The sequence below is a fragment of the Talpa europaea genome (assembly GCF_964194135.1).
Source record: "Talpa europaea genome assembly, chromosome: X".
Taxonomy (NCBI): domain Eukaryota; kingdom Metazoa; phylum Chordata; class Mammalia; order Eulipotyphla; family Talpidae; genus Talpa; species Talpa europaea.
Genome location: NC_140081.1, coordinates 9,033,047 through 9,050,815, shown reverse-complemented (window position 1 = coordinate 9,050,815; position 17,769 = coordinate 9,033,047). Strand labels below are relative to the sequence as shown.

Here is a 17,769-nt window from a genome sequence, read left to right as displayed (position 1 = left end):
TTTTGGCACCAGTTTGCTCACTGAATCAAAACTCCTAGCTGAAGCATGATGCCTATACGACTACATCAACTAAATCATTCTTACAGGAACGATAACATGCACTAACTCAAATTATAATTTTAGTTCGTGTCCAGACTAGTTCACTGGGGAAGAATTAAGCACTCATAAAGTGCCATGGAAGTCAAATTGCAATCAGACATTGCATTACATAATTCTGACCAAACCAGAGTTAACAAGGAGACTAAAATATCCCTTAATATAACAAACCCTTTCCCCTTGGAAGTTTGCTTAACACATTTTCAGCATTTCCTTTAGATTTCTTATGCATCACCAAAAGGATGCAATTAATGAAGGGAAAGCTCTTAGAGGAGTAAACTTTGAGCTCTTTTCAAATCAAAGAAGAGATGTGCTTCTCCTTTGACCAAAGGAGAAAGTATTTCTCAAGTTAACATGTAAGAAGCCTTTTCATCTACATGACTTTATTCATCTCCCATTCGTCTCCACCTCCTTTGTGTGCCTCTGTGGTCTGTTGTCTTGGCCCTCACTCCATTTTGCCCTCACTTTACCTTTTTATTTACTGGCCAGTATCAAGTACTAGATTGTAAGCTCATTGAGGATAGGGTCAGTTCTCTACCTGGAACCTCCCAAATTCTAGGTCAATTCTGAGGGCAGGGTACAATTCTGTACCTGGCACTTCCCAAAGCCTATAGACTATGGTAGGTACTCAGCAAATAATTTTTGTAGTTTTTGCCCATGCAAATGACAGCATGACATGAGTATTATTTCTTGCATACATTTGCATAAAGAGATAGGACCAGCATTAGAGTGTTTGTGGACTCCACTACTCAGAAAAAGGAGGATCTATAAGTAAGGGTTATTTTATTTAAGGTTTCTTTATTCAATTTGTATTCTTGCTGTTCTTTTTACATTGGCCAGGAGAGGGATTCATTGGGAATGGGACAAAGAAATGTTAGGGAGGAGATGGGGATCAACATTGACAGTCTGAAGAATAGTAAAAAATCTAGTTCCATAACTGACCCCCTAACAAATGGGAACACTTCCATTCCTTCAGTCTTTGGAATTCATCCAGCCAATTATGTGCAACTTGTAATATTTTTGGTCCATGTTTGATGGCAAGATTTGTAATTCTCTTGACAATGTAGTATGGAAGTACAGGTATTGACGTGCTTAACGGGTTGTGTTGTGTTTTCTTTGCAGGAGTCAAACCCCAGAGAAGTATCTGCAATTTGTCATCTATTTGCAATGACTCAGGTTAGTTCTTGTGTACATTACACATTACTAAATCAATTAGCTCCACAGAGGGAAATGGTTTGTTTTTTTCTCTTATTGAGTATGTGCCTCTCTGATCTGTCTCTTCATACCACCTGGCTACCAGCATCCTGAATGAAAACAAAACCAAATTTTAGATCTAACTGAATTATTCTTCTCATCGCCTAGTGAGTTGATGGATTAACTTCCTTAATATGAGAACATGAAGCTCTGCACCAAACTTTTCACCACAGCTTTAAATCCGTAACTAATACCCTTAAAGCTGGTTCATGAGCATAATTAATAATGAACTTAATAGTTATTGAAAATCACTTCTTGTATATAAATCCCTCAAGTTTCTGCATAGGACTTTAAGTGTTATAGCTTAGAAACCTGATGTTGTCTTTTGCTAAAAATCAAACAAACCACTCACAAAAATGGTGAAAACTTCACGTACACCTAGTTTAGTTGGATTCTAATTCCAGTAGTTCTGTAGTGTATTTTGCCATCTCTGACTGTCCACTATTTTTTAAAACTGAGATGGAAATCTCTTCAGAACATGCTATTTTTGAAATGGGAATATTTTCCCTCCTGCCATGGGCCAGAGGGAATGAAACAACTACTTTCCTCACGTTGCTTTGGCTCTCTGGGTCCCCTTCCTTGTTAAAATCAATGAAGGCAGAAGTGAAAAACAGAAAAACATGGTGTGTCAGGTTAGAACTGGACGAGAGATCATGCGAAGAGAAAATAGGAAGGTAAAAAGGTAGTTTATAACATTAAAGTCTTAGTATGACTCCAGCAATATTAAAAACAAATGTTATAGGAATGTTTTCCTTTTATTCTGTTTCTTCGAACAGTTTAACTTATTTGAAAAACATAGGAAACAATTTCAAATAAACTAAGTTAAGGTAGTTTAGAAAACTTTCTGTTGAAAGAATGTTCCAAAAACACTTTCTATTTGTGTGAATGTGAAATTTGCTTATATGAACTTTCTGCTGATGTTATCGCCAGGTAGAACACGTTGGCTGGTTCTGTTTAAATGCTGGCTACATTTCACTTTCATATATTGTATAACTCTTCTCTTTACTGATTTCTCTATAATGTCATTATTTTTGCACTTCGTCCATGTTTTGAACTGGTGACTAATGTCTAGTGTGGTGTTGTGTCTACATGATGTTTGATAACTATTTGAAAATTGAACATTCAGTCAAAAAAACCTGGTCATCTTGAATAACAGATGCCAGGAAGCTGGTTGGAGTAATGTTTTCCCTAAGTAAGTGGCTGAATTGACCATTTGTTTTAGTGTCTGGTGAAAACAACCTCATCAGGAGACCAACTCTTTTGGCACCAGACATTCCATGGTATCCTGCCAGAAACTAGAAACCTTCACTTCTCACAGGTTCCAATCGGGGTTCATTAAAGGAAATGGAGGCAAGTGAAGAAACAGGGAGATGAGCAGGCGGGGTTAGACTGAGGGTCAAAAGGTAGTGGTTTCCTGGTGGTTTTGCTACCACTGTGCTCCTAGCATATTTATGAAACTCAAGATGTGCTCAACAGGACTGAGGGCCAAACTCTGAGAAGGAAGGAGTTAGGGAGAGAAATTATGGATGTTGGCACGCACGAAGACGCACAGACACATATGTGGGCACTCACTAAACAAGTTTTTATTTTTATATTTTTTATGAAGACATGAGAATTTTTATCAAATTAATTTTTAAATAGTTTTTTCCTTTTCCCCTTTTTTAAGTTAAGGCACTAAATTTGAATTTTAAAGAATGGCTCTTAGGCTCTGAGAAAAGGTGGGGGAAGAAAATTAGCATTACAGAGATAGACTTGAGCTTTCTAAGACCTAGATATCCTTTCTAAATAATTAGAGAGGTTTTAGGTAGGTGGGCTTTGAATTGTTATGGAACAATACTTTCGGTTCTGTAAAGACAACATCTTGTTAATCTAATTCCTTAAAAAATTTAAGTTTTAACCTCCACGATATTAAAAGGTTGATATGCGCATTTAACTATAAAATTTTAATGTAGTTTAGTGTTATAATAAGAACATTTTTGATATAAGATGGAAATTAAGAGTTTTATATTTTAGAATAAGTGTCCCATTTAACTTCAATTAAAACCTTATGGGCCCCAAGGCTAGAACCATTTTAAGGATAACAAAACAAGAGCCTTAGATAACCCCCCTGAGGGCTGGCTGTAGACCTGAGTTTAAATGGACCCTTGTCTTCATTGAAGACCTAGTTCTTGAAATGACAAGGGTGGAAAGAAAGCATCATCCAATTTTATAATTTTCTTTCTGACAAAGAATATAAAAGATAGATAGGATAGTTGGTATTAGTGCATAAGGAGGAGAACAAGAAAGTGAGATTTTTTTCAATCTCACATTTTGCTGGGTTTTTTTGGGGGCATGATAAGTAGATGCTATTTTTATTTTTTACATTTTGCTGTTTATTGACCCTAATTAGCCCATTTAAACTTCTTCCCTTTAAATTCATGGTTTCCAATTTGATGCACCAAGTTTTGGAAGCTTAAAAGATTTACCCAGGGACCAATGTAACCTTAAAGATATCTTTGGTATTATTGGCCCAGTGAGAATTTTACAAAAGCAAAATTCTATGAAGACATAATTTTAAGTCTGATTTCTATACTTCACCTTATTTAAAAAAAAATTCCCTAAGCTAGCCAAGATACTTTTTTATGGCTTAACCAAGATTCAAACCAGCATGAGACACGACAAAAGGAAAGACTTGATGCATATTAACAGCTTTCAGCAATGCCTTGGCTCTTTTGGAGCCAGAACTTTAACCTAGGAGACTTGCTGCAGGGGGGTGACCCATGCCCACCAAATTTGCCACTTTTATTTGTTCCTTTTTGGCTTCCAGGATTTTCTTAGTAATAGTTTTTACCTTAATGCACATTAAGATTTTTCCTTCTTTTAACAACTACATAGAAGACAACCTGGAGGCAGAAATACCTTTACCGGAACCTCAAGACTACAACATAGGGGTAGGGTCCGGGGGAGGCGGCAGAAACCTGGATTCTGAATTTCCTACCCATGGAACAGAACAGAACATTACCTTGAGGTCGAAAAAGAACTTGTTACCTTAACTTGAGTTGGAAATTTCAACCACATATAAGACAGAATTATGATGAGGAGGTCATAAAAAAAAAAAAAACAAACACCTATTCAAAGCTCAAATCCACAGCCTATTTTGCTGCCTTCCTGATGCATTTCACGGATATGCATGCAGAGACTGTAACAGGGCAGGGAACAAGTTACAAAAATCCAAAAGTCAACCAAACACTGCCAGATGTCACTTCTCAAAAAAGATTTAAGAAAGACAATTTCTGAAAACAAAATCTCAATTGGGACACCAAAAGAAAAGACAGGGAAAGCAAATTCTTTTAAATGAGAATCAGAAAAATAAAACGAGAACAACAAAAATAAAAGAATGGCTCAATCAAAATTAACAAAGTCCTTAAACCAAAAGAAGAGCAAAATACCCAAGAAAATAAATTCACCCATATATTTTTTAAACCAATCTTAGAGCGAGAAATAAAAATATTTTTCATTGGGTTTCCATTAGATTTTTGGAGAGAGAAAAAGAGAGAGAGAGATCAGTAGTCTGATATGGTAAAAATCTACCTTGCTTGCTGTTCAGATCTAGATCAATGCTGTCTGCAGACATCCTAGGAAACAAGCAGCATTCAGTCTTTTGATAGGTCTCCTGGCTGACTTGCCAAATTTTCAGGGTGCAAAGGAAATCATCCTCTCCCCCTCTGCTTCTTCTAGGCTGGGAAATAATCAAACAGGCATCAGACAGATTGACAAGAGAAAAAACCAGAATGAAGTTTAATAATACTATGTGTGTGTACCTCCTGTATACATGGAAGGGCCTAGTAAGACTGAGTATTTCCTAAATATGATTTCAAAACCAAGTTTTTTTTTTTTCAAAAATGAAGAGATTGCATTTGGTAGCTGTATTTTTAAAGAAAAATAGAAATAACCCATCTAGGAATAAGTGGACTTCCATAAGGCTGTTAAACTTCTGAGAAACACCTTTTCCTTCCCTCCTTGATTGTGTAAATACATCTCTAGCAACTTAAAAATATTTGTTTACTAGTTAGCATCATAAAGGCAAACAAGACTCTTATAAGAAGCATGTAGAGATAAAATGTCTTGACAAAGGGACAATTTTTCTCTTTCTGAATGCCCACGTAAAAATATGTAGTTCATATTTCCTGAAAATTATATTGATATTCATTGAGTAAATGTGACTAAAAACAAAGAATTTCAAGAAACCCTGTTTATAAAGTAATTTGATATTCTTTTTCAGTGTTGTATTAACTCTCAACCTCTAAGGACACAAGTCTCTAATTTGTTTTTCAAAACTTATTTTCAGCATTTTTTAGAGGTGAGATAATGTTTCAATATGACGAAGAAAGCAATGTTACTCAGGTACGTTTTAAAGAGTTTTCTTATTGCAGTCTTAAAAAGCGAATTTGCATGTATTTAAAACTTTGTTTAAGGTTCAAATTATTTGTGATATTTGGCTTATTTAACTTTATGACCAAATTTAAATAGAGTGTGTGTTGTTGAATCCCTGGCTATGCCAGGAGGGCTTGGCTTCATAATAACTGTGGTATTCCGTTAATAATTATGTTAGTTTTCACTAGATTTGTTGCTGAATAAGAATAATCTGACACAACTCTATTACCAGCTAAGATTTAAAATTATATTGGAAGCTCCTTGCAATAAGTAATATGTTGAATATAAGAATAGTCTTTGAATCTGATCCTGTTCATCCCATAGGGGATTTGGGATCTGGATATAGAAATGTGAGCCTTCCCCTAATCTAAATTAGTCCAGAGGATCCAGGTAAATGGGTTTTGCTCATTCAGTGACTATTTCCTGAGCATCTTCTATGTACTAGACACTGAGCTGGGTGGCAGCCATGCAATGATGGCTGCTGCAAGTTCACCTTTTTATATTAGAGTCTGTTACTTAAATCTGGGGCCTTTTGTGGGGAATACTTCAATAGTTATTTTGGAGGAACTCTTGGAATGACAAAAGGCAGAAATGAGCATATCAGACTTGTTGATCAGAATATTTTTCAAAGAAAAACAAAAAAAAAACTGGCTTAGTCATATGGATTTTATCATTTGCTGGACAATATTTCATGCAGTTAGGATTCATAGTTTGGGGGATGTAGTTCTTTGGGTGGCCAACAAAACTGAACAGCAATTTCCTGTTAGAGAATGTCAAAAAACAAAACATTTTTTTGCTGTATTCTTAATGACTTTGTGCTTTTAACAGAATCAAAATGTGGCTAATGACAGCATAACTGGAGTCCAGTCTCTAAGTGAACTGAAGTGAGTAATCTACTGTTTGACTTAATCTTAGACATCAACTATGGAAAGATACTTGTTGAGCTATTTTTGTCATTAACTAAAGTCCTTTGAGGCTGTTCTATTTGATGCCATGAAATTAACAGCTCCATTTCAATTGGTGTTGGAATTTAAATATGATTTGGTAGCTATCAGGGTTGAAAGAAGAGTTCAAGATAGGCTTCTGTGTATACCATGTGTTCATTCCTTCATGAAGCATCAGTAATCCAAAAGTCAGAGACGTTAAGAGACCTTAGCTTACAAGGACAATCTCAGGCAATGAGAAAGGTGTTACAAATATTGATGCCACCAGTTAGACAATAGGTCACAAAGTCAGCCAGTAGGTTGAACTAGAGCAGAAGACAGTCTTACCCTGACTGTCACCGGGAAAGGAAACTTCAAGTCTTTGTTCTCTTGGCATGAAGCATCCTCAGAGACGAGCTTAATTTACTCTCAACCTTCCTACCACCCCTCAAATAAAGTTTTTGTAAACATTTGAACCAAATACAAAAGCATAAGGAAGGATCTGTGATGACACCGAAGAGAAAAATCTTCCCATGCAAAAAAAACAAAAACAAAAACTCTCCTTTCAAATGAATCATTTTGATTGGCTGCTTGTGATGATTCAGTAATGCCTAGGTAGAGAAGAACATCAGGGTTCCACCTGGTGGATATCAAACATCCCTAGGGCTCCACTGAGTTTATAGTGGCAAAAAGTTAAACTAGTGAGAACTGGGATTGAAAGGGGTTTTGGGGTGGGGGAGTGCCAGCTATTGTTCATGTCCTTTATGTCTTTTTTTTAACCTTCTGATGAAAATCTAGTTTTTCTAACTATTGAAGATATGTATTAAAATAAAAATCAGAAGATACCAATGTCCTAGAGGGATTTTAAATTTTAGATGGGCAATAATAGTGATAAGAAACATTTTTTCTAATTCACAAATTTATAAATAGAATACAACTTAGCATACTTGTAATTCATTGTAATTATTAGACTTAAAATAGCGATTAATTAATTTAATGCTACCATGCATTTGTTGATAACCTATTGTGTGCCAGGCACTGGCACATGTGGGGATACACTGGCATACCTGGGGATACATGGGCATACATGAAATGGAAAACTGGCTCTAGACCAGTGGTTCTCCAGCCTGACTGAGTATTAAAACCGCCTGGGGGACATTTGAAAATCCTGATACCCAGGCATACGCCACAACAACCACATTAGTGTCTGAGGACTGGACACAGGCACTGGTATTTCTGAATGTCCCCAGTTGGTTCCAGTATGAGGCAAATCTCGAGACTTAAAGTCTAAAGCCTTGTATGAAAGATGCAGAAAGCAAAGAAGTGATAACAATACGATGCCTACAATGAAGGTCACATGTACACTGTTCTGAGTATACATGGATGTTCTAAGTGTGTGAATATCTAGAGCAGGGAAGGGGTCAGACTGAGTGGAGAAGCCAGGGAAAACTCCAGAAGGAAGGCTCCAGTGTACAGGACATTTACACAGTGATGAAGGTGGCTGGAAACACTAGCTGCCTATTACTGCCACCATCCTTCTCTTCTTCCCTCTGTACCTTCCCCGGTGCCACATTCCTTGGACCAGGGCTTCTCAAGGTCAGCAGTGTTGCCATTTTGGGCCCAGTAGTTCTCTGTACTGTGGGATATGTAATAGAGCCGAGGCTCCCACCCCCTAGATGTCAGTAGCACCCATCTCTAAGTGTGACAATCCAAAGTGCCAGATGTCCCCTGGGGGGCAGAGTCTCCCCTGGTTGAGAACCACTGCCTTAAAATGAATTCTTTTTAAATTAAATTAAATTAAATATATATATATAATTAGAATGAATTCTTTAACTAGATTTATTTCATCCTAACTTCATGTGAAGCTCTGCTGCACTGAAGCAATAAAGTTGGAATGGGATGGGAAGAGAGATGAGGGGAATTCCTAAAGAGGTGTAGTGCGGAGGGGAAGGCAGGATGGTTGGGTCAGTTGGAGAGGCAAGGAGGAAGAAATCAGAGTACAGGCTCCCCAGGGTGAATGACCCCTCTCCAAAATTTGGCCTTGGGCTAACTCTTCCTCTGGCTCTCTGCCAGAAGAGGCAGCCTGGAGGTTGCAGCGGCCAAATGAATAACAAAATTGTTGAACCATGATTTATATCTTGCTGTTGCTAGAACTGATACAGCTTCTGTCTGGTTAGTTTTCTCTTGTCATATAAATAATTAATTTTCCCCACACAGGATTCTAAACATACATCCTATGTTTCTTCAATGTGAACACTGAAAGCAATAAATACCATGTTTCATTTAATTGCTAAAAATCCAACTTGCTCTGATTTGAACATAACTAATGTTCCTCTCCTTGTCAATTTCTCTCATTTTATTAACAGACGATCAGAGCTCAACAAAACCCTGCAAACCCTGAGTGAGGTAATCATAGTACATGCTGACCCTTTTTTATAATTGTTATGATTTGGGGTAAAGCACAGAGTACTGCATTCCTGAGAAGATATATATTCAAATCCCCCCAAATCTATAGTGCAAAAGAGAGAATGGACTAGTTCCATTACTCCCAAAATAAGCACGAGGCGCAATGGATGGACATCACAAGGAGGTAGCTTTGCCTTCATGTAAAATCAAAAATTTCTTAAATGAAGGGCTCTAAGAAAATGAGCCCCCTTGTGTGGTAGTGAGTTCCCTGACACTGGAGCTGCACACAGAGCTTGTATGGCCTGAGTCACTGTGATGATACATCAGGAATCTGGTAGGAATGTGAAACAGATGGCTCCTAAGATTCTGTAATGCTATGATTAATCCTGGGGTGTCTTGTCTGACATTTTCAACTGTCAAAGTAACATATACTTTTTGTTTCAGACTTATTTTATAGTGTGTGCTACAGCAGAGGCTCAAAGGTCAGTCACTTTAATACTTTCATAAATATCATTATTTCTCTACTCATAAGTAATAAATATCCAGGAGTCTTAGGTTGCAAATTCAAAAGCATTCCTATAAAATAAATACATATTAATGTATTTATATGTCATTTTGGAGTATATATATATATAAAATGTATGTTTTCCAAACACTCATTACTCTGTCACATCCATGTTCTCATTTCTTTATGAAGCACAGAAGGGAGTGGGGGGTGTGGGCTGTTTGCCTCTGTTCTACAAGGCTAAGGATCATGAGTGTACTTAGTCCCAGTGGGTATGGCTCGCAGTGGTTCAGTCAGGGTGAAGGTCAAGGCCAGAGAAGCAGGAACATAACGATGGAGTTTGGGAGAAGAAAGGGAGGAAAAGGAGAAGAAAAATTAGAAACAAAAAGAAAAGAATATATACATCTTAAAGTGCATACAGGAATAAATTAGAAATTGCCTGACAATTATTTGAGATGGCACAGATTATCATTTTAAATTGTGTGTGTTGGCTCTCCTGGCTGCATAGCATAAGCAGGGCAGCAATCCTGCTACATGAAGCCTGGCATCCCATGAGAGTAAAGTTCTAGAAAATGATAGTTCCTACTCAACAAACTATTCAATGATACAGAAAAATGGCAAATCTTCCATGAAACTGTAGATTAAATCCCCATGCACTACAGCTATTTAGTTCATTTCACTTGCCTCTTTTCCTTATATGCAACACTAATATTTTTTCATTTAAATCAAGACTAAAGTGAAAAAAAAATACCAATGTCTTCAATTCCTAGTTATCCGATAATCTAGATTGAGTTGCCAGAGAGAGTTTAGATTCACGAGATCCTTATGTTCATGTAGGCTGGTATGAGAAAGGGTTCCATGGTGGAAACTCAAATGCCTCCAGTCACCAGCAAGTAGCCGGCAGGTGGTGGTGAGACTAGATGTCCAGATGCTTGTCTTTGCAACTAAGCTCCACCCTGCCTGTTCGTTGTGTGGGCAGGCAAAATGGCCCAGCAGCTGTATGCTCAGACGTTCTCTGGTTTGCAACCTCTGTGGATATATAACTCTACCACCTCTCCCCAAATTACCTCTTTCTCTTTTGGGTAAAGTTCAGGCCATGGCCAGTGAGTGTTCACAAGCTTCTTGGAGTGACATCACAAGTTACCATTTTCAGTGTCCCCTTTCTTCACTGTAAGTTTGCAAAAGCAATAACAAATATGTAGTAGGCTTCCAATTTAGTAACATTGTGATTATATGTATTTGTCTTTGCAGCACATTAAATTGCACATTCACGATAAAACTGCATAAGACCACGAACATATGTACTGTAATGGATGCTTTGAAAGGAGTGAGCATTCAGCCCATGGGTAAGTTGTCTCCATTTTATTGCTTTGTTCATTTTCACATGACTTTGATGTGTTCTTTTTAAAACTGAAAAGATAATTAAAGAATTTACATATGCTAGAGCTTTCTATTTTGACTTTTGTCCTTGGGCACTTTTGGGGGTGCTCTGGAAGGTGATTTTTCCTGCTTCAAAAAGTTTCTGTATATATTTGAAAACATGATAAAACAAACCCTATCAAAAGGTAGAATTCTATTTGGAGAGTTGGATCTATTGCTGCTGAGACAGACTTCTCAATTTCTCTTAGGAGACGCTGAAGAGCAACTGATATTGTGTGCATACAAACCCCCAAATTATTCACTCAATAATTTTGAGCACCTACTTTATATATGGAATTGTCAACATAACAAGCATACAATTAATTTTATCATCTATTTTACACATGTTCTTTAAAATGCAGTCATTGTAAGAACAGCAATACTTGATGGACGCAAGCTTTTACCTTGCCTTATTCTTGAATTTTCTTCTTTCTTTTCCTTTTATCTCCTTCAGAACAGTGCTGCTGTTCTGTCAGGATATCCTGCCCTTCCTCCCCGGAAGAGTTAGAAAAACTGCAGTGGTATGTAGCAAGCAACCGGGCTAACCTTTTTCCTACAAAAAAAAAAGGGGAAAAAAAGGCATTTAATCACCATGCTGGCTAAGGAAATTTGGAATTTATACAGTGAAGAAGGTCTTTCAATTTTAGAGAAAATGCAGTTTTCTGTTGTTTAAGTTTCCATTTGGACCACTGCCTAAAACCAGGGGTTTGCAATTTTGGTTGCACATTATAATCACCTGGAGAGCGTTAAAAATATTCTGACTTCCCCATAGCCTCACCAACTGAAAGTGTTGTCACATTTTTAAGTCTTTCCAGTCTGGTGGATGAGAAATGGTACCTCTGTTATTTTAATTTGAGCTTCTCTTTTTAAGATTGAACATTTTTTTTGTATATTTGAAGAACATTTTCTTGTTACTGGTAAATCTACAGCTGCTTTTCAATTTATGCCATACCCTTTTGAATCCAACGTTAACACAGAGTTGACACAAGAGTTTGTGAATCTATTATGGACAGACACAGTTTGAAATGGATACACTTCAGCTTCATAGTCAAATCAATTGCAGAAATGATGAGGCAGTTTTGTCAATGTAGATTTGAATATTAAAGGAAAATATGTTGGTATTCATGCTTTAGAAAACTTTTCAGTAAGTTTGGAACAGTTTGGGCATGCGATTCCACTTCTTTGAGATTCAATTTTGTAAAATTTTAATGAAAAAAGAAAGAAAGCTTCCTAGTACATGGAACCTGCTGCCCCTTGCGTTACACAGCATTTAACAGCTCCCCATCCCCAGAAGCACAAGCACCTCCCATTGAGTGATGAGCACTAAGGCAGAGAGCCCCAGAGCAGAGGGGAAAGTGTGAACCAGAACTGGGGGTTCATACAGGAGCATCCTCCTGGCTAATTCTTCTCCAAGGGAGGAGGCGGGGGAAGTGGGCAGGGGCAAGGGGCCTGTGGCAGGTGCACAGAGGTGTACAGTGGCAGAGGCTAGGAGTGGCAGGTCCTTGATGGGACCACATCACCAATGTGGTATCAGATAATTGCCGGAGGAGGAAATTCACCTGTCTGTAGTTCATTCATGACTCATGTGCATCTCTCTGGTTCTTTCCTTTTAGTGACCTGCAGGATCCTGTTGTCTGTTTTTCTGGTCATCCACATGGCTCACCAGTTTCTTCCAGCAATTCCATCCCAGTCGCTCCTCAGACCACCATTCTTTCCCAGGTCTCCAGTGCCTTCTCTTTAGCTAATCCTCTGGATCATCCACCTGTGACCCAGACCCCTCCCTCTGCGACAGAAAGGATTTATCTTTCTTCTCCCCAGCCTTCAGCATCCATAGCTTCCAGCCCTGCCATTGATATGCCCCCCCAATCTGGAACAGTCTTTTCTCCTACACCCCAAATTGATCTTTCCCACACCCTGCCATCTGTGAAATCCTCACTTCCCTCTTCCACCACATCTGCCCCTGTGAATGTCATCGAGACCGGCACATCTGCTGACAAGACAGGTAAATAGAAGGAGCCAAGTGCTCCTATATTTGTTGAAATTCTGGCTACCGAAAGTGCAACTGCCAGCCTGCCTGACAAGATACCTGTAACAAGGCCACACTGAGCCTCCTCTTCACGATGCATGCTTGACTTCTAGGGCTGTCCCTCAGCATTCACGGCACATTGGTATGGCTTTTGATGTTTTTGAGCAGGAGGGTAGAGAAATAACGGAGGCAAGCACAGACTTCACTTTATCAAGATGTTTCATTTTATAGGTTTTTGCCTCCTCTAAAAGGTTGTTGGGTCACTGATTACAATGTTGTGAAGAGAAAAGCTTTGAACTGTTGAACACAATAATTTCGTTAAGACCGAAAAAAGGAAAAATTGGTGTTTTTGAAAATCAGTCAGTAGCACAGTGACAGAGCTGCGATAGAGCCTAGGTAGCCGCAAAGAGGGGAAAAGCACTGAGAAGGCCTGTTATGGGTCTGCATGGGCCCTTACGGGCCACATCATCTGGGATAAGCCATTTAGCTCCTGCTGCCTCCGCCTGCTGTACTTAAAGATGAAACTATCCATACTAACTGCACTAGGCTCCTTAGCCTACGTCTAAAAGTCCACCTTCCACAGCTGTTCCCTTCGACCAACTTCCCAGGCTACACAGAAAGGCTAGCAAGGTGGCTTCCTGTGTCCCGGGACTTCGGTTTCAGGCAGGAGAAGCGACATATGCGTAAAAGATGCAGCTAAAAAGTAGTATAACCTAACAGTTCCACCAGAGGGGAATAATGAACTAGCACATGCTTCCTCAAGCCGGTGAGTCTTACGCAGCTGCGCATGGGAACCAGTAGACAGAAACTTGTGGGCATTCTTCACGCCTTGCGCGAAGTGAAAATAGCACAATAAACAGTTTGTACAACCATGGTAATAATAGTGTATCAAAACACATGGAGAAAGATTAGAATGGAATATGCAAAATAAAAACTAGGATGTTATTGTGGTGGAATTGAGACTTTTTAGTGATTAGGCAGGTTTGTAATCATTGCGACCCAACTATTAAAAATCAGGCTCATGCCTGGCAGGCCAACTATTAATTTCATAATATTCTCTTCTTCACAAAAAGAGCTTCTCATACCCCATAAAATCCTGTATGTATGATATAAATTAAATGTATTTGTGCTTATATGAATATAAACTAAATAAATACTGAGGTGCTTTTACATTTTTTTAGGTTTCTTAAAGTAGAATTACATGCATCAAAATTCATCCAGATCTAGGGATGAATGACATTTTTATAGTTCTGTGAGATTGGGTAAATACCCACAATTCGTGACTGTCATCACAATATATAATATTTACACTACCCCCAAAGTTCCCTTGTATCATTTTGTAGTCAACTCTCACCCACTCCCCCAACTCCCTGGCTGCTACTGATCTGTTTTATTTCCCTATCATTTCAATTTTTCTAGAATACCCTACAAAGGGAATCATACAGTATATATATAGCCTTTTGAATCTGACATCTTCACCTACCATTACATATTGGAGAACTGGAGAGTCATCCATGCTATTGCTTGGATGCAGTAGCTTGTTCCTTTTTATCACTGTATGGATTGACCATCTTTTGTCCATTCTTCTGTTGTGGACATTTAGTTTGTTTTCAGTTTGGGGACTGTTATGACAAAAGCCACTATAAATATTCCTGAACAAGTCTTCTTGAGACATGTTTTCATTTCAATGGGACAAATACCTAGGAGAAGGTCGGCCGGGTCAGAGTGATTGCCTGTGCTTCTTTACTAGTGAATTTTCTATGGTGTATTCATAAAGTGCTTTGGCTCTCTGTTACAGAAATTGTTGATACCACCAGCATCGTTGTTTCTGATCTTGAGGACGAAGTGTCCCAGATGGAGAAGATTCTGTCCTTGGGCTGCTTGGAGCCTAATCTCGCAGAACAAATGATAAACCAAGTCAGCAAACTCCTGCGTTCCCCACCTGCCTTGCTGGCCCCTCTGGCTCAAAGGTATGATGTAGCAAACCGACGTGGTCATGAGAGGGGAGCTGCTAATGATAACAGTGCTTCTCACATGATTCTTTGTGGCCAAGTATTTTTCTCCCACATTCTGAGGTTCATAATGTCTTCTCAAGTTGATACTCTATATTCTGCTTAGACTGAGGAAAACAAAATGCCGATCTGAACTGCCACCTGTCTTTACAGATTGCTGAAAGTGGTGGATGACATCGGCTTACAGCTGAAATTTTCAAACAAGACCATAAGTCTAACCGCCCCTTCTTTGGCTGTGGCCGTGATGAGAGTGAATGCTAGTAATTTCAACACAACTACCTTTGCTGCCCAAGACCCTGAAAATCTTAAGGTACATCACAATTTATTGTGGAAAAAAAATCTTTTCTTGTATATGATTGTAGTTCCTATGTACTTCATGATTGAGGCAATTACTGCTTATAGTAAGGGGTGATATTCAAAATATTTAACATTTAGAACAATGAGGCACCACAGAATCACAATAGGACACTAGTTTTTGCTGGAGGAGGACCTCAGAAGTCCTCCTAGTCTCCAGTGTTAACCCTTTAGTAGCTGGATTATGGAAGTTGTGGTTCAGGGTATTTGGGGAAAGTGGGGGGTGCAGGAGGGGAGTGTCTAGTGGAGGGTCCTAGGAGAGAACAGGTAGGGACATTAGCTACCTATCACCCCATTTCAATACAGGCTTCCCCCACTATTTAAAAGTACACTGTTCCCATTTGGTAGATTATTTTCTGGGTCTCGCGACTCAAAAATGTTTCCATATAAATTAATAGTAATGGTGATAAGTTTAATGCATGTGGTTCTACAAAGACTTTGCCCTAACAGGTCACCAGGCTGATATGTCTGTTGCTGGGGTCCCCCTGGGGTCTACAATTATTCTGCACTTTATTTTTTTTCTACCAACTTCATTGATCAATACCTGGCATGTTATACTGTGTTTTCTGACCATGTCTGTGTTTCCTTTCCTCATCATGTTTCCTTTCCTGCTTGGGGGCAGCTCCGCATTGCACATCCTTTCCTTGATCTCACAGTAATCAGAAAAACCAAAGAAAAGCTGGTCTTGCATAGAAATACCACAGGAAAAACGCCCTTGCACGAGCCTCCATTCTAATCAGCTGCTTCCTCCATCTCCTCGTCATACTGGCCCAGACATCTGTATTCTCTTTTACTTGATTTCAGGTCACTCTGGAAACTGAGGCTCCTGAGAATAGCATTGGCATTATCACTCTACCGTCATCACTGATGAGTAACCTGCCCGTGGGTGACATGGAGCTACCTTCCAGGGTGCAGTTCAACTTTTTTGAAACACCTGCCTTGTTTCAGGTAAAGCTGCTTCTACCTGCCTTTGGTGTATGTTTTATTTGGGAGTAGGAGAATTTTGTTTCTTTTCATCCTCAGTCATGCTTAAGTCCACTATAACTGAAATGAATTGCTAAAGAGCTACAGATTATTTTCAAACAGGACCTAATGGTGTTGGTAAATCCCAATACCTGACACAGCTTTTACCAACTGCAGAGCACTATCCTAAACACTTATAAATGTTAACTCTAATCCTTTCAGCAACCATGTGAGGGAGGAGCTACAATATCAAACTATTAAATCCCCATTTTACAGATAAGGACATGGAGACACAGAGAGGTTAAGTAACTTGCTCAAGGACACACAGCTGAAATGCCTTAATGTTTTGTTACCTTTAAGATTCAGGAGGGGGCCTCCCTGGTGGCGCAGCGGTTGAGCGCTGGGTTGCGAAGCTGCCCGCTGCGTCTGCGGTGCCGGTTCGATCCCCGGCTGCTCCCCGGCCACCGGAGGAGGGTCCCACATGGCGCGCAGACCCCTCCTGCCGCCCGCTGCTCCCCTCAGCAGTGTACTTCGGTCCTTCTGCCTGCTCTGCTCCCCTCTCTGGCTCTGGTGAATTCTCTCACCCTCCCGCGCTTCTGACTGTACCCAGTGCTTGTATAAATAAATAAAATAAATAATAAATAAATGAATAAATCTTTAAAAAAAAAAAAAAACAAAAGATTCAGGAGGGTTCCATGGTGTTGATATGTAAAATTTAACTCAGTATTTACAGCACTGTATAGTGGAACAAACTCTGCTTCTAATTGTGGTTCTTGGGAACGTCACTTTACTCCCTGACTCTCAATTTCTGGCCTAGATTGTAAAATGTACAATGTAGACTAAATAGTCCTTCTAGCGCTAAGATTCTCTGATAACATTTTATCTTTCCTTGCCATCTTGTTGATTCTTGGGTGTGCTAGGACTCTGCCCTGGAGAACCTCTCTCTGATCAGTTACGTCATATCATCAAGTGTTGCGAACCTGACCATCAAGAACTTGACAAGGAACGTGACGATTACATTAAGGCACATCGACCCAAGCCAGGTGGGAGAAGCCAGTCTGCTCAATTTATTGACCAGAAACACCTTGTGCAAACTATGCCTCTAAGACTTAGGCTGAAAAAGGCAAATCCAGCAGAATCTTAAACTCAGCACAACATCTATGACAAGGATCATGTGGTTATTATTAGCTGACCATCTAATAATTGACCATCTAATTTCTAAGAAAGAGCAGTGCAAAAGCAAGCTTTTATCGGTTGCTGAGTTTCAGGGTAGTTAGATCTGTGGCTGCAGGTCTGAGTCTTACTTCCAGAGAGAAAATATTGCTTAGTTCAGTTCACACAGAACATCATCTATCACCTTAAAACTGTGTGTGATCTGCAGACCCACAGCTTCAGTGT

The 17,769-nt window shown here is 39.2% G+C and overlaps 1 protein-coding gene across 4 annotated transcripts in view; it reads left to right on the top strand.

The window, feature by feature from the left end:
- Window positions 1-17,769, top strand: part of ADGRG2 (adhesion G protein-coupled receptor G2) — a gene marked incomplete at both ends in the record, with an annotated part of 106,848 nt that overhangs the window by 77,011 nt on the left and 12,068 nt on the right. For 3 of the 4 annotated variants that reach the window (XM_084258556.1, XM_084258553.1, XM_084258554.1), the window contains 12 exons: window positions 1,219-1,272; window positions 5,678-5,733; window positions 6,592-6,647; window positions 9,053-9,092; window positions 9,537-9,574; window positions 10,849-10,943; window positions 11,471-11,537; window positions 12,630-13,018; window positions 14,841-15,012; window positions 15,208-15,364; window positions 16,213-16,356; window positions 17,292-17,414. In XM_084258556.1, the coding sequence (XP_084114682.1) occupies window positions 1,219-1,272; window positions 5,678-5,733; window positions 6,592-6,647; window positions 9,053-9,092; window positions 9,537-9,574; window positions 10,849-10,943; window positions 11,471-11,537; window positions 12,630-13,018; window positions 14,841-15,012; window positions 15,208-15,364; window positions 16,213-16,356; window positions 17,292-17,414 (1,391 nt within the window). Of the gene's footprint in view, window positions 1-1,176; window positions 1,273-5,677; window positions 5,734-6,591; window positions 6,648-9,052; window positions 9,093-9,536; window positions 9,575-10,848; window positions 10,944-11,470; window positions 11,538-12,629; window positions 13,019-14,840; window positions 15,013-15,207; window positions 15,365-16,212; window positions 16,357-17,291; window positions 17,415-17,769 lie in introns of all 4 variants that reach the window. The other variant, XM_084258555.1, reaches the window with a different exon arrangement.